General features: G+C 53.3%; 1 protein-coding gene across 1 annotated transcript in view; it reads right to left on the bottom strand.

The window, feature by feature from the left end:
* LOC140453945 (dynein axonemal heavy chain 8-like) overlaps window positions 1-17,607 on the bottom strand; it is a 1,117,430-nt gene that overhangs the window by 595,806 nt on the left and 504,017 nt on the right. Inside the window, exon 33 of the mRNA XM_072548819.1 lies at window positions 15,523-15,623. Within this exon, the coding sequence (XP_072404920.1) occupies window positions 15,523-15,623 (101 nt within the window). The remainder of the gene's footprint in view (window positions 1-15,522; window positions 15,624-17,607) is intronic.

Below are 17,607 nucleotides of genomic sequence, written 5' to 3'. Positions count from 1 at the left end.
CCTGTTGTCATATTAGGATACCCTTTATTGTCACACGTACTCGAGCATGGAAGTACAGGAGTACAGTGAAAAGTTTACAATGTCACCACATATAGTGTTATCTTAAATTCAAGCTCCCGAAGTACAGATCTTGGACACAAAATAAAGAGAGAAAGGGAAAAGATAGGAAAAAACGGTACATTATCTACAGTTGTGCTTAGTACTACAAAAAGGTTTTAAAAAGCTTCTTAAATTTCTCTGTAGACCAGTGCGGGGGCTTCTACATGTGGTCAGCACTTGCTCAGGAGCTGCTCACTGCCCACACCATGTCCCAGTCCAAAATCATCTTCGCTCCACTAGGGCTTCCAGCCCAATGGCCGTTCCTGTTACATGTGAGCCTCTGGCACACTGACTGTCCCTGCACCATATGAACCTCCAGCCCACTGGCTGTCCCTGCTCCATGCTCCAGCCCCCTGGATGCCCCAGCTCCATGTGAGCTTCTGGCCCACTGACTGTCCCTGCACCATATGAACCTTCAGCCCACTGACCATCCCTGCTCCATGTGAGCCTCCAGCCCAATGGCTGCACATGCTCCATGTGAGCCTCCAGCCCACTGACCGTCCCTGCTCCATGTGAGCCTCCAGCCCAATGGCTGCACCTCCTCCATCTGAGCATCCAGCCGACAGGCTGTTCCTGCTCTGAGCGTGCAGCCCACTGGTTGCATCAGCTCCAACTGAGCCTCCAGCCCACTGGCCGTCCCTGCTTCATCAGAGCTTCCAGTCCCCTGGCTGTCCTTGCTCCATGTTAGCCTCCAGCCCACTGCCCGTCCCTGCTCCATCTGAGCCTCTAGCTCACTGGCTGTCCCTTCTCCATGACAGCCTACAGCCAATGGCCGTCACTGCTCCATCTGAGCCTCCAGCCCACCGGCTGTTCCTGCTCCATGTGAGCCTCCAGCCCACTGGCTGTTCCTGCTCCTTGTGAGCCTCCAGCCCACTGGCTGTCCCTGCTCCATCTGAGTCACCAGCCCACTGGCTGTTCCTACTCCTTGTGAGCCTCCAGCCCACTGGCTGTCATTGCTCCATGTGAGCCTCAAGCCCATTGACCGTCCCTGCTCCATGTGAGCCAACAGCCCATGGCCGTCCCTGCTCCATGTCAGCCTCCAACTCACTGGCTGTCCCAACTCCATGTGAGCCTCTAGCCTACTGGCTATTCCTGCTCCATGTAAGCCTCCAGCCCACTCGACATTTCAGTTCCATGTGAGCCTCCAGGGCACTGGCTATTCCTGCTCCATGAGAGCCTCCAGCCCACTGGACGTTTCAGTTCCATCTGAGACTGCAACCCACTGACCGTCCCTGCTTCATGTGAGCCTCTAGCCCACTACCGTCCCTGCTCCATGTGAGCCTCCAGCCCACTGGCCGTCCCTGCTCCATGTGAGCCTCTAGCCCACTACCGTCCCTGCTCCTTGTGAGCCTCCAGCCCACTGGCCATCCCTGCTCCATCTGAGTCACCAGCCCACTGGCTGTTCCTACTCCTTGTGAGCCTCCAGCCCACTGGCTGTCATTGCTCCATGTGAGCCTCAAGCCCATTGACCGTCCCTGCTCCATGTGAGCCAACAGCACATTGACCGTCCCTGCTCCATGTGAGCCTCCAGCCCACTGCCGTCCCTGCTCCATGTCAACCTCCAGCCCACTGGCCGTCCCTACTCCATGTGAACCTCCAGCCCATTCATCGTCCCTGCTCCATGTGAGCCTCCAGCCCATTGGCCATCCCTGATTCATGTGAGCCACCAACCCACTGGCCATCCCTGCTCCATCTGAGCCTCCAGCCCATTGGCTGTCCCTGCTCCATCTGAGCCTCTAGCCCACTGACTGTCCCTGCTCCTTGCGAGCCTCTAGCCCACTGACTGTCCCTGCACAATGTAAGCCTCCTGCCCTCTGGCCGTTCTTGCTCCATGTGAGCCTCCAGCCCACTGACTGTCCCTGCTCCATGTGAGCCTCCAGCCCACTGGCCGTCCCTGCTCCATGTGAGTCTCCAGCCCACTAGACGTCCCTGCTCCATCTGAGTCTCCAGCCCATGGCCGTCCCTGTTCCATGTCAGCCTCCAACTCACTGACTGTCCCAACTCCATGTGAGCCTCCAGCCCACTGACTGTCCCTGCTCCATGTGAGCCTCCAGCCCACTGACCGTCCCTGCTCCATGTGAGTCTCCAGCCCACTAGACGTCCCTGCTCCATCTGAGTCTCCAGCCCATGGCCGTCCCTGCTCCATGTCAGCCTCCAACTCACTGGCTGTCCCAACTCCATGTGAGCCTCTAGCCTACTGGCTATTCCTGCTCCATGTAAGCCTCCAGCCCACTCGACATTTCAGTTCCATGTGAGCCTCCAGGGCACTGGCTATTCCTGCTCCATGAGAGCCTCCAGCCCTCTGGACGTTTCAGTTCCATGTGAGACTGCAACCCACTGACCGTCCCTGCTCCATCTGAGACTGCAACCCACTGACCTTCCCTGCTTCATGTGAGCCTCTAGCCCAGTACCATCCCTGCTCCATGTGAGCCTCTAGCCCACTACCGTCCCTGCTCCATGTGAGCCTCCAGCCCACTGGCTGTCCCTGCTCCATGTGAGCCTCCAGCCCACTGGCTGTCCCTGCTCCATGTGAGCCTCTAGCCCACTACCATCCCTGCTCCATGTGAGCCTCCAGCCCACTGGCCATCCCTGCTTATTGCGAGCCTCCAGCCCACTGACCATCCCTGCTCCATCTTAGCCTCCAGCCCACTGGCCGTCCCTGCTCCATATGAGTCTCCCGCCCACTGGCTGCACCTGCTCCATGTGAGCCTCTAGCCCACTGGCCGTCCCTGCTTATTGCGAGCCTCCAGCCCACTGACCGTCCCTGCTCCATATGAGTCTCCCGCCCACTGGCTGTACCTGCTCCATGTGAGCCTCCAGCCCACTAGACCTCCCTACTCCATCCGAGTCACCAGCCCACGGCCGTCCCTGCTCCATGTGAGCCTCTAGCCCACTACCATCGCTGCTCCATGTGAGCCTCCAGCCCCCTGGCCGTCCCTGCTCCATGTGAGCCTCTAGCCGACCGACTGTCCCATCTCCATGTGAGCCTCCAGCCCACTAACCGTCCCTGCTCCATGTGAGCCTCCAGCCCACTTGCCATCTCTGCTCCATGTGAGCCTCCAGCCCACTGACCATCCCTGCACCATGTGAGGCTCCAACCCATTGACTGTCCCTGCACCATGTCAGCCTCCAACCCATTGAACATCCCTGCTCCATGTGAGCATCCAGCCCACTGACCGTCCCTGCACCATGTGAGCCTCCAGCCCACTGACTGTCCCTGCTCCATCTGAACCTCTAGCCTGCTGACAGTGCCTGCTCCATGTGAGCATCCAGCCCATTGACTGTGCATGCTCCATCTGAACCTCTAGCCTACTGACAGTGCCTGCTCCATGTGAGCATCCAGCCCATTGACCGTCCCTGCTCCATGTGAGCCTCCAGCCCATTGACTGTCCCTGCTCCATATGAGTCTCCAGCCCACTAGACGTCCCTGCTCCATCTGAGTCTCCAGCCCACGGCCGTCCCTGCTCCATGTCAGCCTCCAACTCACTGGCTGTCCCAGCTCCATGTGAGCCTCCAGCCTACTGGCTGTACCTGCTCCATGTGAGCCGACAGCACACTGTCCATTCCTGCTCCATCTGAGTCTCCAGCCCACGGGGTATTCCTGCTCCACGTAAGCCTCCAGCACACTGGACATTTCAGTTCCATGTGAGACTCCAGGGCACTGGCTATCCTGCTCCATGAGAGCCTCCAGCCCACTGGACGTTTCAGTTCTATGTGAGACTGCAACCCACTGACCGTCCCTGCTCCATGTGAGCCTCTAGCCCACTGACCGTCCCTGCTCCATGTGTGCCTCCAGCCCACTCGCCATCCCTACTCTATGTGAAACTCCAGCCCACTGACCGTCCCTGCACCATGTCAGCCTCCAGACCACTGACCGTCCCTGCTCCATCTGAGCCTCCAGCCCACTGACTGTCCCTGCTCCATCTGAGCCTCCAGCCCATTGACCGTCCCTGCTCCTTGTGAGCCTCTAGCCTTCTGACTGTCCCATCTCCATGTGACCCTCCAGCCCACTCGCCATCCCAGCTCCATGCGAGCCTCCAGCCTGTTGACCGTCCCTGCACCATGTCAGCCTCCAGCCCACTGACCGTCCCTGCACCATGTAAGCCTCCAGACCACTGACCCTCCCTTGCTACATGTGAGCTACCAGCCCAGTGACCGTCCCTGCCCCCTGTGAGCCTCTAGCCTTCTGACTGCCCCATTGCCATGTGAGCCTCCAGCCCATTGACCGTCCATGCTCCATGTGAGCCTCCAGCCCATTTACCGTCCCTGCTCACTATGAGCCTCTAGCCCACTGACTGTCCCTGCTCCATGTGAGTCTCTCGCCCACTGACTGTGTTTATACAATGTAATCCACCAGCACCCTGGCCGCCACTGCTCCATTCGAGCCTCCAGCGCACTGGCCGTCTCTGTTCCATATGAGTCTCCAGCCCACTGGCTGTCCCTGCTCCATGTGAGCATCCAGACCATTGACCGTCCCAGCTCCATGTGAGCCTCTAGCCCACTGGCTGTCCCTGCTCCATGTGAGCATCCAGCCCACTGGCCGTCCCTCCTCCATCTGAGTCTCCAGCCCACTGGACATCCCTGCTGCATGTAAGCCTCCAGCCCACTGGCTGTCCCAACTCCATGTGAGCATTCAGCCCATTGGCCATCCCTGCTCCACGTGAGCTTCCACCCAATGGCCGTCCCTGCTCCATGCGAGCTCACAGCCAACAGCCATCCATGCTCCATGTGAGCCTCCAGCCCATTTACCGTCCCTGCTCACAATGAGCCTCTAGCCCACTGACTGTCCCTGCTCCATGTGAGCCTCTAGCCCACTGACTGTGCCTATACAATGTAATCCACCAGCACCCTGGCCGCCGCTGCTCCATGCGAGCCTCCAGTCCACTGGCCGTCTCTGCTCCATATGAGTCTCTAGCCCACTGGCTGTCCCTGCTCCATGTGAGCCTCAAGCCCACTAGACATCCCTGTTCCATCTGAGTCTCCAGCCCACGGCCGTCCCTGCTCCATGTGAGCCTCCAGCCCACTGACTGTCCCTGCTCCATGTGAGCCTCCAGCCCACTGGCTGATCCTGTTCCACGTGAGCCACCAACCCACTGGCTGTCCCTGCTCCATCCGAGCCTCCAGCCCACTGGCTGATCCTGTTCCACGTGAGCCACCAACCCACTGGCTGTCCCTGCTCCATCCGAGCCTCCAGCCCATTGACTGTCCCTGCACCATGTCAACCTCCAGCCCACTGACCATCCGTGCTACATTTGAACCTCCAGCTCATGGACCGTCCCTGCTCCCTGTGAGCCTCTAGCCCACTAAATGTCCCAGATCCGTGTGAGCCTCCAGCCCACTGACTGTCCCTGCTCCCTATGAGTTCTAGCCCACTGACTGTCCATTTACAATGTAAGCCTCAAGGATACTAGACATCCCTGCTCCATCTGAGGCTCCAGCCCACTGGCTGTCCCTGCTCCATGTGAACCTCCAGCACACTGGAAGTCCCATCTCCATGTGAGCCACCAGCCCACTGACTGTCCCTGCTCCATGTGAGCTTCTAGCCCACTGACTGTCCCTGCACAATGTAAGCCTCCAGGACACTAGACATCCCTGCTCCATCTGAGTCACCAGCCCACGGCTGTCCCTGCTCCATCTGAGCCTCCAACCCACCGGCTGTCTCTGCTCCATGTGAGTCTGCAGACCACTGGCCGTCCCTGCTCCATGTGAGCCTCTAGCCCACTGACTGTCCCTGCTCCATGTGAGCCTCTAGCCCACTGACTGTCCCTGCTCCATCTGAGCCTCCAACCCACTGGCTGTCTCTGCTCCATGTGAGTCTGCAGACCACTGGCCGTCCCTGCTCCATGTGAGCCTCTAGCCCACAGACTGTCGCTGTTCCATTTGAGCCTCCAACCCAATGGCTGTCTCTGTTCCATGTGAGTCTGCAGACCACTGGCCGTCCCTGCTCCATGTGAGCCTCTAGCCCACTGGCTGTCCCTGCTCCATGTGAGCCTCTAGCCCACTGACTGTCCCTGCTCCATGTGAGCCTCTAGCCCACTGACTGTCCCTGCTCCATGTGAGCCTCCAGCCCACCGATCGTCCCTGCTCCATGTGACCCTCCAGCCCATTGATGGTCCATGCTCCCTGTGAGCCTCGAGCCCACTGACAGTCCCTGCTCCATGTGAGCCTCCAGTCCACTGGCTGTCCCTGCTCCATGTGAGCCTCCAGCTCACAGGCCATCCCTGCTCCATCTGAGTCACCAGCCCACGGCCGTCCCTGCTCCATTTGAGCCTCCAGCCCACTGGCTGTCCCTGCTCCATCTGAGCCTCCAGCCCACTGATCATTCCTGCTCCATGTGAGGCTCCAGACCACTGATCATCCCTCCTCCTCAGCCCCCTGTCTGACCCTGTTCCATGTGAGCCTCCAGACCACTGACTGTCCCTACTCCATGTGAGCCTCCAGCCCACTAAACGTCCCTGCTCCATGTGATCCTCCCGACCGTACCTGCCCCATGTGAGCCTCCAGCACACTGACTATCCCTGCTCTATGTGAGCCACCAGCCCATTGGCCGTCCCTGCTCCACGTGAGCCTCCAGCCCACTGGATGTCCCCTCTCCATGTAAGCCACCAGCCCGTAGGCCGTCCCTGCTGCATGTGAGCCTCCAGCCCACTGACCATCCCTGCTCCATGTAAACCTCCAACCTATTGGACGTCCCTGCTCCAAATGAGCCTCCAGTCCACTGGCTGTCCCTGCTCCATATGAGCCTCCAGCCCACTGACCATCCCTGCTCCATGTAAACCTCCAACCCATTGGACGTCCCTGCTCCAAATGAGCCTCCAGTCCACTAGCTGTTCCTGCTCCATGTGAACCTCCGGCCCACTGGCTGTTCCTGCTCCATGTGAACCTCCGGCCCACTGCCGTCCCTGCTTTATGTGAGCCTCTAACCCACTGACTGTCCCTGCTCCATGTGAGCCTCCAGTCCACAACTATCCCTGCCCCATGTGAGCCTCCAGCCCACTGTCTATTCCTGCTCCATGTGAGCCTCGAGTCTATATCCGTCACTGCTCCATGAGAGCCTCCAGCCCACTGTCCATCCCTGCTCCATGTGAGCCTCCAACCTTCTGAACATTGCTGCTCCATGTGTGTCTCCAGCCCATTGGCCATCCCTGCATCATGTGAGCCTCCAGCACATTGACCGATGCTCCATGTGAGCGTCCAGCCCATTGACCGTCCCTGCTCCATGTGAGCCTCCAGCCCAATGGCCATCCCTGCTCCATGTGAGCCTCCAGTCAACTGAACGTCCCTGCTCCATGTAAGCTTCCAGCCCACTAGCTGTCTCTGCTCCATCTGATCGTCCGGCCACAGGATGTCCCTGATCCACATGAGTCTCCAGCCCACTGGCCGTCCCTGCTCCATGTGTGCCTCCAGCCTACTGAACGTCGCTGCGCCATGTGCGCCTCCAGCCCATTGACCACCCCTACATCATGTGAGCCTCCAGCCCATTGACCGTCCCTGCTCCACGTGAGCCTCCAGCCCATTGACCGTCCCTGCTCCATGTGAGCCTCCAGCCCACTGACCGTCCCTGCTCCATGTGAACCTCCGGCCCACTGGCTGTTCCTGCTCCATGTGAACCTCCAGCCCACTGTCTATTCCTGCTCCATGTGAGTCTCCAGAAAACTGGCTGTCTCTGCTCCATGTGAGCCTCCAGCCCATTGACCGTTCCTGCTCTATGTGAGCCTCCAGCCCACTGACCGTCCCTGCTCCGTGTGAGCCTCCAGCCCATTGACCGTTCCTGCTCTATGTGAGCCTCCAGTCCACTGGACGTCCCTGCTCCATTTGAGCCTCCAGCCCACTGTCTATTCCTGCTCTATGTGAGCCTCCAGCCCACTGTCCATTCCTGCTCTATGTGAGCCTCCAGCCCACTGACCGTCCCTGCTCCATGTGAGCCTCCAGCCCACTGACCGTCCCTGCTCCATGTGAGCCTCCAGCCCATTGACCGTCCCTGCTCCATTTGAGCCTCCAGCCCACTGGACGTCCCTGCTCCATTTGAGCCTCCAGCCCACTGTCTATTCCTGCTCCATGTGAGCCTCCAGCCCACTGACTGTCCCTGCTCCATGTGAGCCTCCAGCCCATTGACCGTTCCTGCTCCATGTGAGCCTCCAGTCCACTGGACGTCCCTGCTCCATGTGTGCCTCCAGCCTACTGAACGTCGCTGCGCCATGTGCGCCTCCAGCCCATTGACCATCCCTACATCATGTGAGCCTCCAGCCCATTGACCGTCCCTGCTCCACGTGAGCCTCCAGCCCATTGACCGTCCCTGCTCCATGTTAGCCTCCAACCCAATGGCCATCCCTGCTCCATGTGAGCCTCCAGCCCACTGGCCATCCCTGCTCCATGTGAACCTCCGGCCCACTGGCTGTTCCTGCTCCATGTGAGCCTCCAGTCCACTGGACGTCCCTGCTCCATTTGAGCCTCCAGCCCTCTGGCTGTATGTGGTCCATGTGAGTCTCCAGCCCACTGGCCATCCATGTACCATCTGAGCCTCCAGCCCACTGGCCGTCCCTGCTCCATGTGTGCCTCCAGCCTACTGAACGTCGCTGCGCCATGTGCGCCTCCAGCCCATTGACCACCCCTACATCATGTGAGCCTCCAGCCCATTGACCGTCCCTGCTCCACGTGAGCCTCCAGCCCATTGACCGTCCCTGCTCCATGTGAGCCTCCAGCCCACTGGCCATCCCTGCTCCATGTGAACCTCCGGCCCACTGGCTGTTCCTGCTCCATGTGAACCTCCAGCCCACTGTCTATTCCTGCTCCATGTGAGCCTCCAGCCCACTGTCTATTCCTGCTCCATGTGAGTCTCCAGAAAACTGGCTGTCTCTGCTCCATGTGAGCCTCCAGCCCATTGACCGTTCCTGCTCTATGTGAGCCTCCAGCCCACTGACCGTCCCTGCTCCGTGTGAGCCTCCAGCCCATTGACCGTTCCTGCTCTATGTGAGCCTCCAGTCCACTGGACGTCCCTGCTCCATTTGAGCCTCCAGCCCACTGTCCATTCCTGCTCTATGTGAGCCTCCAGCCCACTGTCTATTCCTGCTCTATGTGAGCCTCCAGCCCACTGACTGTCCCTGCTCCATGTGAGCCTCCAGCCCATTGACCGTTCCTGCTCCATGTGAGCCTCCAGCCCACTGGACGTCCCTGCTCCATGTGTGCCTCCAGCCTACTGAACGTCGCTGCGCCATGTGCGCCTCCAGCCCATTGACCATCCCTACATCATGTGAGCCTCCAGCCCATTGACCGTCCCTGCTCCACGTGAGCCTCCAGCCCATTGACCGTCCCTGCTCCATGTTAGCCTCCAACCCAATGGCCATCCCTGCTCCATGTGAGCCTCCAGCCCACTGGCCATCCCTGCTCCATGTGAACCTCCGGCCCACTGGCTGTTCCTGCTCCATGTGAGCCTCCAGTCCACTGGACGTCCCTGCTCCATTTGAGCCTCCAGCCCTCTGGCTGTATGTGGTCCATGTGAGTCTCCAGCCCACTGGCCATCCATGTACCATCTGAGCCTCCAGCCCACTGGCCGTCCCTGCTCCATGTGTGCCTCCAGCCTACTGAACGTCGCTGCGCCATGTGCGCCTCCAGCCCATTGACCATCCCTACATCATGTGAGCCTCCAGCCCATTGACCGTCCCTGCTCCACGTGAGCCTCCAGCCCATTGACCGTCCTTGCTCCATGTTAGCCTCCAGCCCACTGGCCATCCCTGCTCCATGTGAACCTCCAGCCCACTGGCTGTTTCTGCTCCATGTGAACCTCCAGCCCACTGACTGTCCCTGCTCCATGTGAGCCTCCAGTCCACAACTATCCCTGCCCCATGTGAGCCTCCAGCCCACTGTCTATTCCTGATCCATGTGAGCCTCCAGCCCACTGTCTATTCCTGCTCCATGTGAGTCTCCAGAAAACTGGCTGTCTCTGCTCCATGTGAGCCTCCAGCCCATTGACCGTTCCTGCTCTATGTGAGCCTCCAGCCCACTGACCGTCCCTGCTCCATGTGAGCCTCCAGCCTATTGACCGTTCCTGCTCTATGTGAGCCTCCAGCTCACTGTCCATTCCTGCTCTATGTGAGCCTCCAGCCCACTGTCCATTCCTGCTCTATGTGAGCCTCCAGCCCACTGACCGTCCCTGCTCCATGTGAGCCTCCAGCCCATTGACCGTTCCTGCTCTATGTGAGCCTCCAGCCCACTGGACGTCCCTGCTCCATTTGAGCCTCCAGCCCACTGTCTATTCCTGCTCTATGTGAGCCTCCAGCCCATTGACCGTTCCTGCTCCATGTGAGCCTCCAGCCCATTGACCGTTCCTGCTCCATGTGAGCCTCCAGTCCACTGGACGTCCCTGCTCCATTTGAGCCTCCAGCCCTCTGGCTGTATGTGGTCCATGTGAGTCTCCAGCCCACTGGCCATCCATGTACCATCTGAGCCTCCAGCCCACTGGCCGTCCCTGCTCCATGTGTGCCTCCAGCCTACTGAACGTCGCTGCGCCATGTGCGCCTCCAGCCCATTGACCATCCCTACATCATGTGAGCCTCCAGCCCATTGACCGTCCCTGCTCCACGTGAGCCTCCAGCCCATTGACCGTCCCTGCTCCATGTTAGCCTCCAGCCCAATGGCCATCCCTGCTCCATGTGAGCCTCCAGCCCACTGGCTGTTCCTGCTCCATGTGAACCTCCAGCCCACTGACTGTCCCTGCTCCATGTGAGCCTCCAGTCCACAACTATCCCTGCCCCATGTGAGCCTCAAGCCCTCTGTCTATTCCTGCTCCATGTGAGCCTCCAGCCCACTGTCTATTCCTACTCCATGTGAGCCTCCAGAAAACTGACCGTCCCTGCTCCATGTGAGCCTCCAGCCCATTGACCGTTCCTGCTCTATGTGAGCCTCCAGCCCACTGTCCATTCCTGCTCTATGTGAGCCTCCAGCCCACTGACCGTCCCTGCTCCATGTGAGCCTCCAGCCCATTGACCGTCCCTGCTCTATGTGAGCCTCCAGTCCACTGGACGTCCCTGCTCCATTTGAGCCTCCAGCCCACTGTCTATTCCTGCTCTATGTGAGCCTCCAGAAAACTGACCGTCCCTGCTCCATGTGAGCCTCCAGCCCATTGACCGTTCCTGCTCTATGTGAGCCTCCAGCCCATTGACCGTTCCTGCTCTATGTGAGCCTCCAGTCCACTGGACGTCCCTGCTCCATGTGAGCCTCCAGCCCACTGTCCATTCCTGCTCTATGTGAGCCTCCAGCCCACTGACCGTCCCTGCTCCATGTGAGCCTCCAGCCCACTGACTGTCCCTGCTCCATGTGAGCCTCCAGCCCATTGACCGTTCCTGCTCCATGTGAGCCTCCAGCCCATTGACCGTTCCTGCTCCATGTGAGCCTCCAGCCCATTGACCGTTCCTGCTCCATGTGAGCCTCCAGTCCACTGGACGTCCCTACTCCATTTGAGCCTCCAGCCCTCTGGCTGTATGTGGTCCATGTGAGTCTCCAGCCCACTGGCCATCCCTGCTCCATGTGAACCTCCATCCCACAGCTGTCCCTGGTCGACCAGAGCCTCCAGCCCACTGGCTGCCCCTGCTCTGCTTTTTTGAATAACTCTATGTGTTCTGCTGTAGATTTACTTAGAAGAGATTGTTCCAAATCTATTTTAGCCTTATTTAATAAAATCTGCCTTCTCCCAGTGCAAAACTCTTTTTAGCAGGGCATTTTTCTCTTTTTCATATCAAACTCAAATGCATAGAGTAATTCAAAGAGGCCTTGTGAGCATACAGGCCCATCATGTTCCGTAGGGTGAAATGTAGAAGCAAGGTCCCACATGGGAGACTATTTAAGAAGGTAAAAGCACATGCAATCCAAGTTAACTTGGCAGGTTTGAATCCAAAATCAGTTCACTTCAGGAGGTGGAGGGCGGTGGTAAAAGAATGTTTGTGGGACTGGAGCCCAGTGTCCAGTGACATACCACAGGGATCAGTGCTGGGTTCCTTTTGCTTGTTTTATAGACAAAAACTCAAATGCTGATACTAAAATGCTCCCCATTGACACTTTGACCATCTTTCCAGGTTCATTCCCCAGAATCAAGTCCAATACCTTGTAGGACTAACTATATGTTGATATAAAAAGCACTGCGGAATATATTTCAAGAAATCTGCCCACTCTGGTCTCATTACACTATGACTATCCCAAATAATTTTGGGGAAGGTGAAATTCCCTAATATAATTATCCTATTATTGTTTTTACAAGCTGTCTACAGTGTCTGTGAACTGTCTACATATCTGCTCCTCTGTTGCTTGCTGATATTTGGGAGGTTCTATAATACACTCCGAGCAATGTGACTGCCCCTTTTTGTATTCCTAAGCTCTACAACCAAAACCTCATTTGAAGATCCTTCCAAAATATCATCCCTCCCTACTTCAGTAACCAACTCCTTAATCAATAATGCAACACTGCCTCCTTTTTTACATCAACCCCTGGCCTGCCTGAAGATCCTATAAATGGAATGCTGAAATGTGAGTCCTGAGCTCCCCACCCCCTGTTTCCCACCTCTCCACCCACCCACCCCCCCCCCCCCACCTCCCCAGCCACTTAATCATGCCTCTGTGATGACAACATCACAATTTCACATCAATTTAAGACCTTAATTCATCTGGTTTGTAATAATAGTCTAGATTAGAGTGGTGCTGGAAAAGCACATCAGGTCAGGAAGCATCTTTTTCAGCACCACTCTAATCTAGACTCTGATTTCCTGCATCTGCAGTCCTTGGATTCTAATAATACTCCAAACATTAAAGTAGAAGGCATCCAGCCTTACCTTACTCACCTGAAGCTCAACATGGCTGAACTCCCTCTGCCTTGGTTCCTTTCCAAAGCAATGGTAAGTTCCTATTGTACTGCCAGTCTGTGTCCACTTCCACTGTCAATCTAGTTTAAATTCTTCCCAAGAGCACTGGCAAACCCTCCTACAAGTATGATGGCCCCATTTTGGTCTATGCCACTTGTTCAAGTCCAAGTTTCTCCAGAAACAGTCCCGGTGATCCAGGAGTCTAAAATTCTCTTTCCTGCACCAATATTGAGCCATTAACTCATCTTCGCTATTCTCCTATTGGTGCTCACTGGCACATGGCACTGGGAGTAATCCAGAGATTACAATCTTTGAGGTCCATTGCTTAGCTCCCTGAACTCTTGATGCAGACCTCATCCCTCATTATAACTATATTGTTGGTACCAATTTGTATAACTGCTTCTGAATTATCACCTTTCCCCGTTGGTTGCTCTGCAGCTGTCAGTGCCATTTTTCACTGTGGCACCAAGGAGGCAATACATCATCCTGAAGCCTTGTTTGCAGCTACAGAAATGCTTGTCTGTTCCCCTAACTAATGAATCCTCTATTACTATTGCTACTGTTTCCTTCTTCCTCCTGTGCAGTCAGACTACTAGTAGTGACAAACACTTGGCTCTGCTTGCACTACCTTGAGGAACCAATTCTGTCACCATCTACCAAAGTGGAAAACTGAGTTTTGAGCAGGACCTCAGGGGATTCCTGTACTATCTGTTCATTGTCTTCAACTGTCTAGTGGTAACCCCTTCCCTTCTTTCCTATAGTCCCTTAAACTGCAGTGTGGCTACCATTCTAAATGTGCTATCAAGGTAACTCTCAGCCTCATGGACATACCACAGTGTATCCAGTCACTGCACAAAACTCCAAACTGAAATTTCAGCAGTTGAGATTACTTCCAACACAGGTGATCATCTTGGACACTGGATGCATGACTTCCCACATACAACAGATTACATATTCACCTGCCATTGCCTGCCGTGACTTGAAGTTACTTATTCTTAAAGATACTCCCTTCACCTTAATTTGAGTATTCCTCTCCTATTATTTGTATTTTACTTATCCCTGGCGCCTCTCAGTTAATCTCCACCTCTTGCACCAAGTTCTGCTCCTGCCCCCATTGATGTGTTGAAGTTGTTAGGAAAACAAGACAGCAGAAAATATAAACCTCCTTCACTTCACCTAATTCCCACATTTAGCAAATTGCCACACTCCATTCACCACTACTTGCACTCTGTACTAATTGAACAGAACCTGTTTTCTTCTCATATTCTCATATGTATTTCTAACTCGCTCTACTTATAATAAATTCTTAACATTTTCACAATAACAGATGTTAAGCAAACTAGCATATGGTTTCCTGCTTTTGACTCATTTCCCCGTTAAATAAAGTTTTTACATTGGCAAGTTATTCAATTCTCTCAGATTTTACCAAAATCTAAGGATTTATGGAAGATAACTACTAATGTATCTCCACAGCTACACCTTTTCAGATTCAAATTTGCATTCCATATAAAATACTTCTTTCTCACGAGGATCTGTTTTTGCTGTGAACTATTTTCTTGAAAGTCTGCCATTGTTCCGCGACCATTTTTACTGATCAACTCCCTTATCAGACCGCTTCAGCCAGATTAGCCCTCATTCTTTTATAATTACCCTTACTTAAGTTCAACACAGTTGTTTTTGACCCAAGAGACTAATAGCAAATACATAAAAACAAGGGTCAGAAACTGGGGAAAAATAAATACAATAACTGTCACCAAGAAAAAAGTAACCAGAAAAACTAATTGGTTTAAATACTGACACACTCCATGAACCTGTTGGGACACTCCTTAGGATATGAAAGGAAATAACTACAAAGATAGTGGATGATAAAGTCCTAATGGCATGCAGATATTCATCCCTTATACATCAATACTGCTGTCTGGTACACCAATTGCTGAAGAGAAGTTCTGAAAATGTGGTATGCTCACACTGGATTGAAGGAAAAACGCACAAGAAGGGCAATCTTGGACTGATCTCAAGTCCTAACAGTGCTTGCTTTGAAAAGCAAAGTGTACCGACAGTTATGATTAAAAGAACAGCTAAAAATCCCAACCAAATGGCATGGGTGGCACAGTGGCCCAGTGGTTAGCACTGCTGCCTCACAGTGCTAGAAACCCGGGTTCGATTCCTGCCTAGGATGACTGTTTGTGTGGAGTTTGCACATTCTCCCCATGTCTGCGTGGGTTTCCTCCAGGTGCTCCGGTTTCCTCCCACAGTCCAAAGATGTGCAGAGCAGGTCAGGTAAATTGAACATGCTAAATTGCCAAATAGTGTCAGGTGCATTAATCTGGGGTAAATATAGGGTAGGGGAATGGGTCTGGGTGGGTTACTCTTCGGAGGGTTGTTGAGACAAAGGTCCTGTTTCCATACATTAGGGATTCTAAAAAAATCAAATCAGAAATTTGTCCTTGCCCATACAGTGGATATGCATGGTTCTCTGCAAATGATAGTTTAAAGCATTCCTGACACCAGTAGAATATCCATTGCAGCCACATGCAAATTAATCCAGTTCTTTCGAGTGTCAAATACAGCTTACTTGTTTTTCTGCAGTATTTCATAATCTTGTACTGGCAAACCAAATAAACGCTCTCCTGAAGAGTATGTCACAAACTTCCGCCATAACTCATCAAACCAACTCTGAAATAAATCACAGAAGACATGCGAAGTAATCATAATGTTCTATAATGTAGGTATTATATAAAGATTCTTTCCAAATGTGTGCAATTTTTATAAACAGTATTTTCTTACCCACTAACCTAAATTGTTCAGTAATTAGGCTTACAAACATCTTTGCACAGGGGATCAGTTGGTAATGATAGGCAGTTCGCCAGTAATAGTCAGCTTGAAAATAAACTCATTCAAAAGGGAACTTTTGTTCGGTCTTCCATATGACTAACTGCCCACATATATCTAAATTAGGAGATTTACTCTTTTAAGAATTATTCATGCTGAACTATGGCTGACCATGAACTAAACCTTCTTTGACCCAATGACTATGATGGAATCTGGGATTTCAGAGGTATTCAAGGTGTTGCTCTAAATTGAATGGATGAAAAATTGTGGGCAGCATCTTTATATTTCACTGATAATCCATTGGCTGACTATATTTGTGGTAGAGAATCTTCAAATGCGAACCTACATGCTGTTCAATAAGTTATCACATAAAAGGTTATTACACAAGACATGGGACCCGATTTTGAGATAATGTGCTGACATCAATTAAGGATTGTTCGACACACAGAGGACAGAGAGTCAAATTAAATGGTCTATTTTCAGGTTGGAAAGACTTAACTAGTGGATGTTACAAGGAGCAATGTAAGGACTTCAATTATTTACTGTCTATATGAATGGGTTGGAAGATGGGGCAGAATGCAACATATCAAAATTTGCTGATGATACAAAAACAGGGGGGAGGGTATTCTGTGATGAGGACATAAGGAGTCTGCAAGGAGATTATAGGTCAGCTGGACAAAATGTCAGTAGGTAGAGCCTATTGTAAAAAGTGCAAGGTTATGCACATTGGTTTAAATGGCATGGGACTCCAAAATGGCAGAGCACAGAGGGATTTTTGTGTTCTTGTGCATGAAACATAATAGATTAGCATGCTGGTAGAACAAGTAATTAAGAAAGTTAATTGAATCTTGACCTTTATTGCAAGCAGGTAGGAAATTAAAAATAGGGAAGTCTTATCATAACTGTCCAACATCCAGAGGTCCCCAGCATTACAGATATCAGTCTTCTACCAATTTGATTTGCACCACATGATATGAAGAAATAGTTCTAGGCAATGGCTAGTGCAAAGGCCTTGGGCCCTGACAACATTCCAGCAATAGAAATGAAGACTTGTGCTCCAGAACTGCTACTCTCCTAGCCAAGCTCTTCCAGTATAGCTCGAATACTGACATCTATCAAACAATGTGGAACATTCCCCATACGTAGGACAAATCCAACCCAACAATTACTCAGTCCACTCTTGATCATCAGTAAATAAATGAATGATGTCATCAACAGTGCAATCAAGCAGCACCTATTCAGTGATAACTTGCTTAGTGACTCCCAGTTTGGGTTCTGTCTGGGTGACTCAGCTCCTGACCTCAGTACAGTCTTGGTTCAAACATGGACAACAGAGCTGAATTCCAAAAGTGATGTGAGAGTGACTTCCTTTTGACATCAAGGCTGCATTTGACTGGGTATGTCATCAAGGCACTCTAGCCAAACTGGAATCAATGGGCATCAGGGGACAAATACTCCACTGGTTGGAATCATACCTTGCACATGGGAAGATGGTTATTGTTGTTGGAGGTAAGTCATCTCAGCTCCAGGACATCTTTACAAGACTTTATCGAGATATAGTCCTCTGCCCAACCATCTTCAGGTACTTCTTCCCTCCAACAAAAGGCCAGAATGGGCATGTTCGCTAAAGATTACAAATGTTCAGCACTATTCACAACTTCTCATGTACAGAAGCAATTCATGTCCAAATGCGACAATACCTGAACATTATCCATGCTTGGGCTGACAGGTTGCAAATAGCATTCATGCCACACAAATGCCAAGCATTAAAGTTCTCTAATAAGAGACAATCTAACCTCTGCCCTTTGTTATTCAATGAATGGCATTA

The sequence above is a fragment of the Chiloscyllium punctatum genome, chromosome 3 (genome assembly GCF_047496795.1).
Source record: "Chiloscyllium punctatum isolate Juve2018m chromosome 3, sChiPun1.3, whole genome shotgun sequence".
Taxonomy (NCBI): Eukaryota; Metazoa; Chordata; class Chondrichthyes; order Orectolobiformes; family Hemiscylliidae; genus Chiloscyllium; species Chiloscyllium punctatum.
This window is presented reverse-complemented; position numbering and strand designations above follow the sequence as displayed.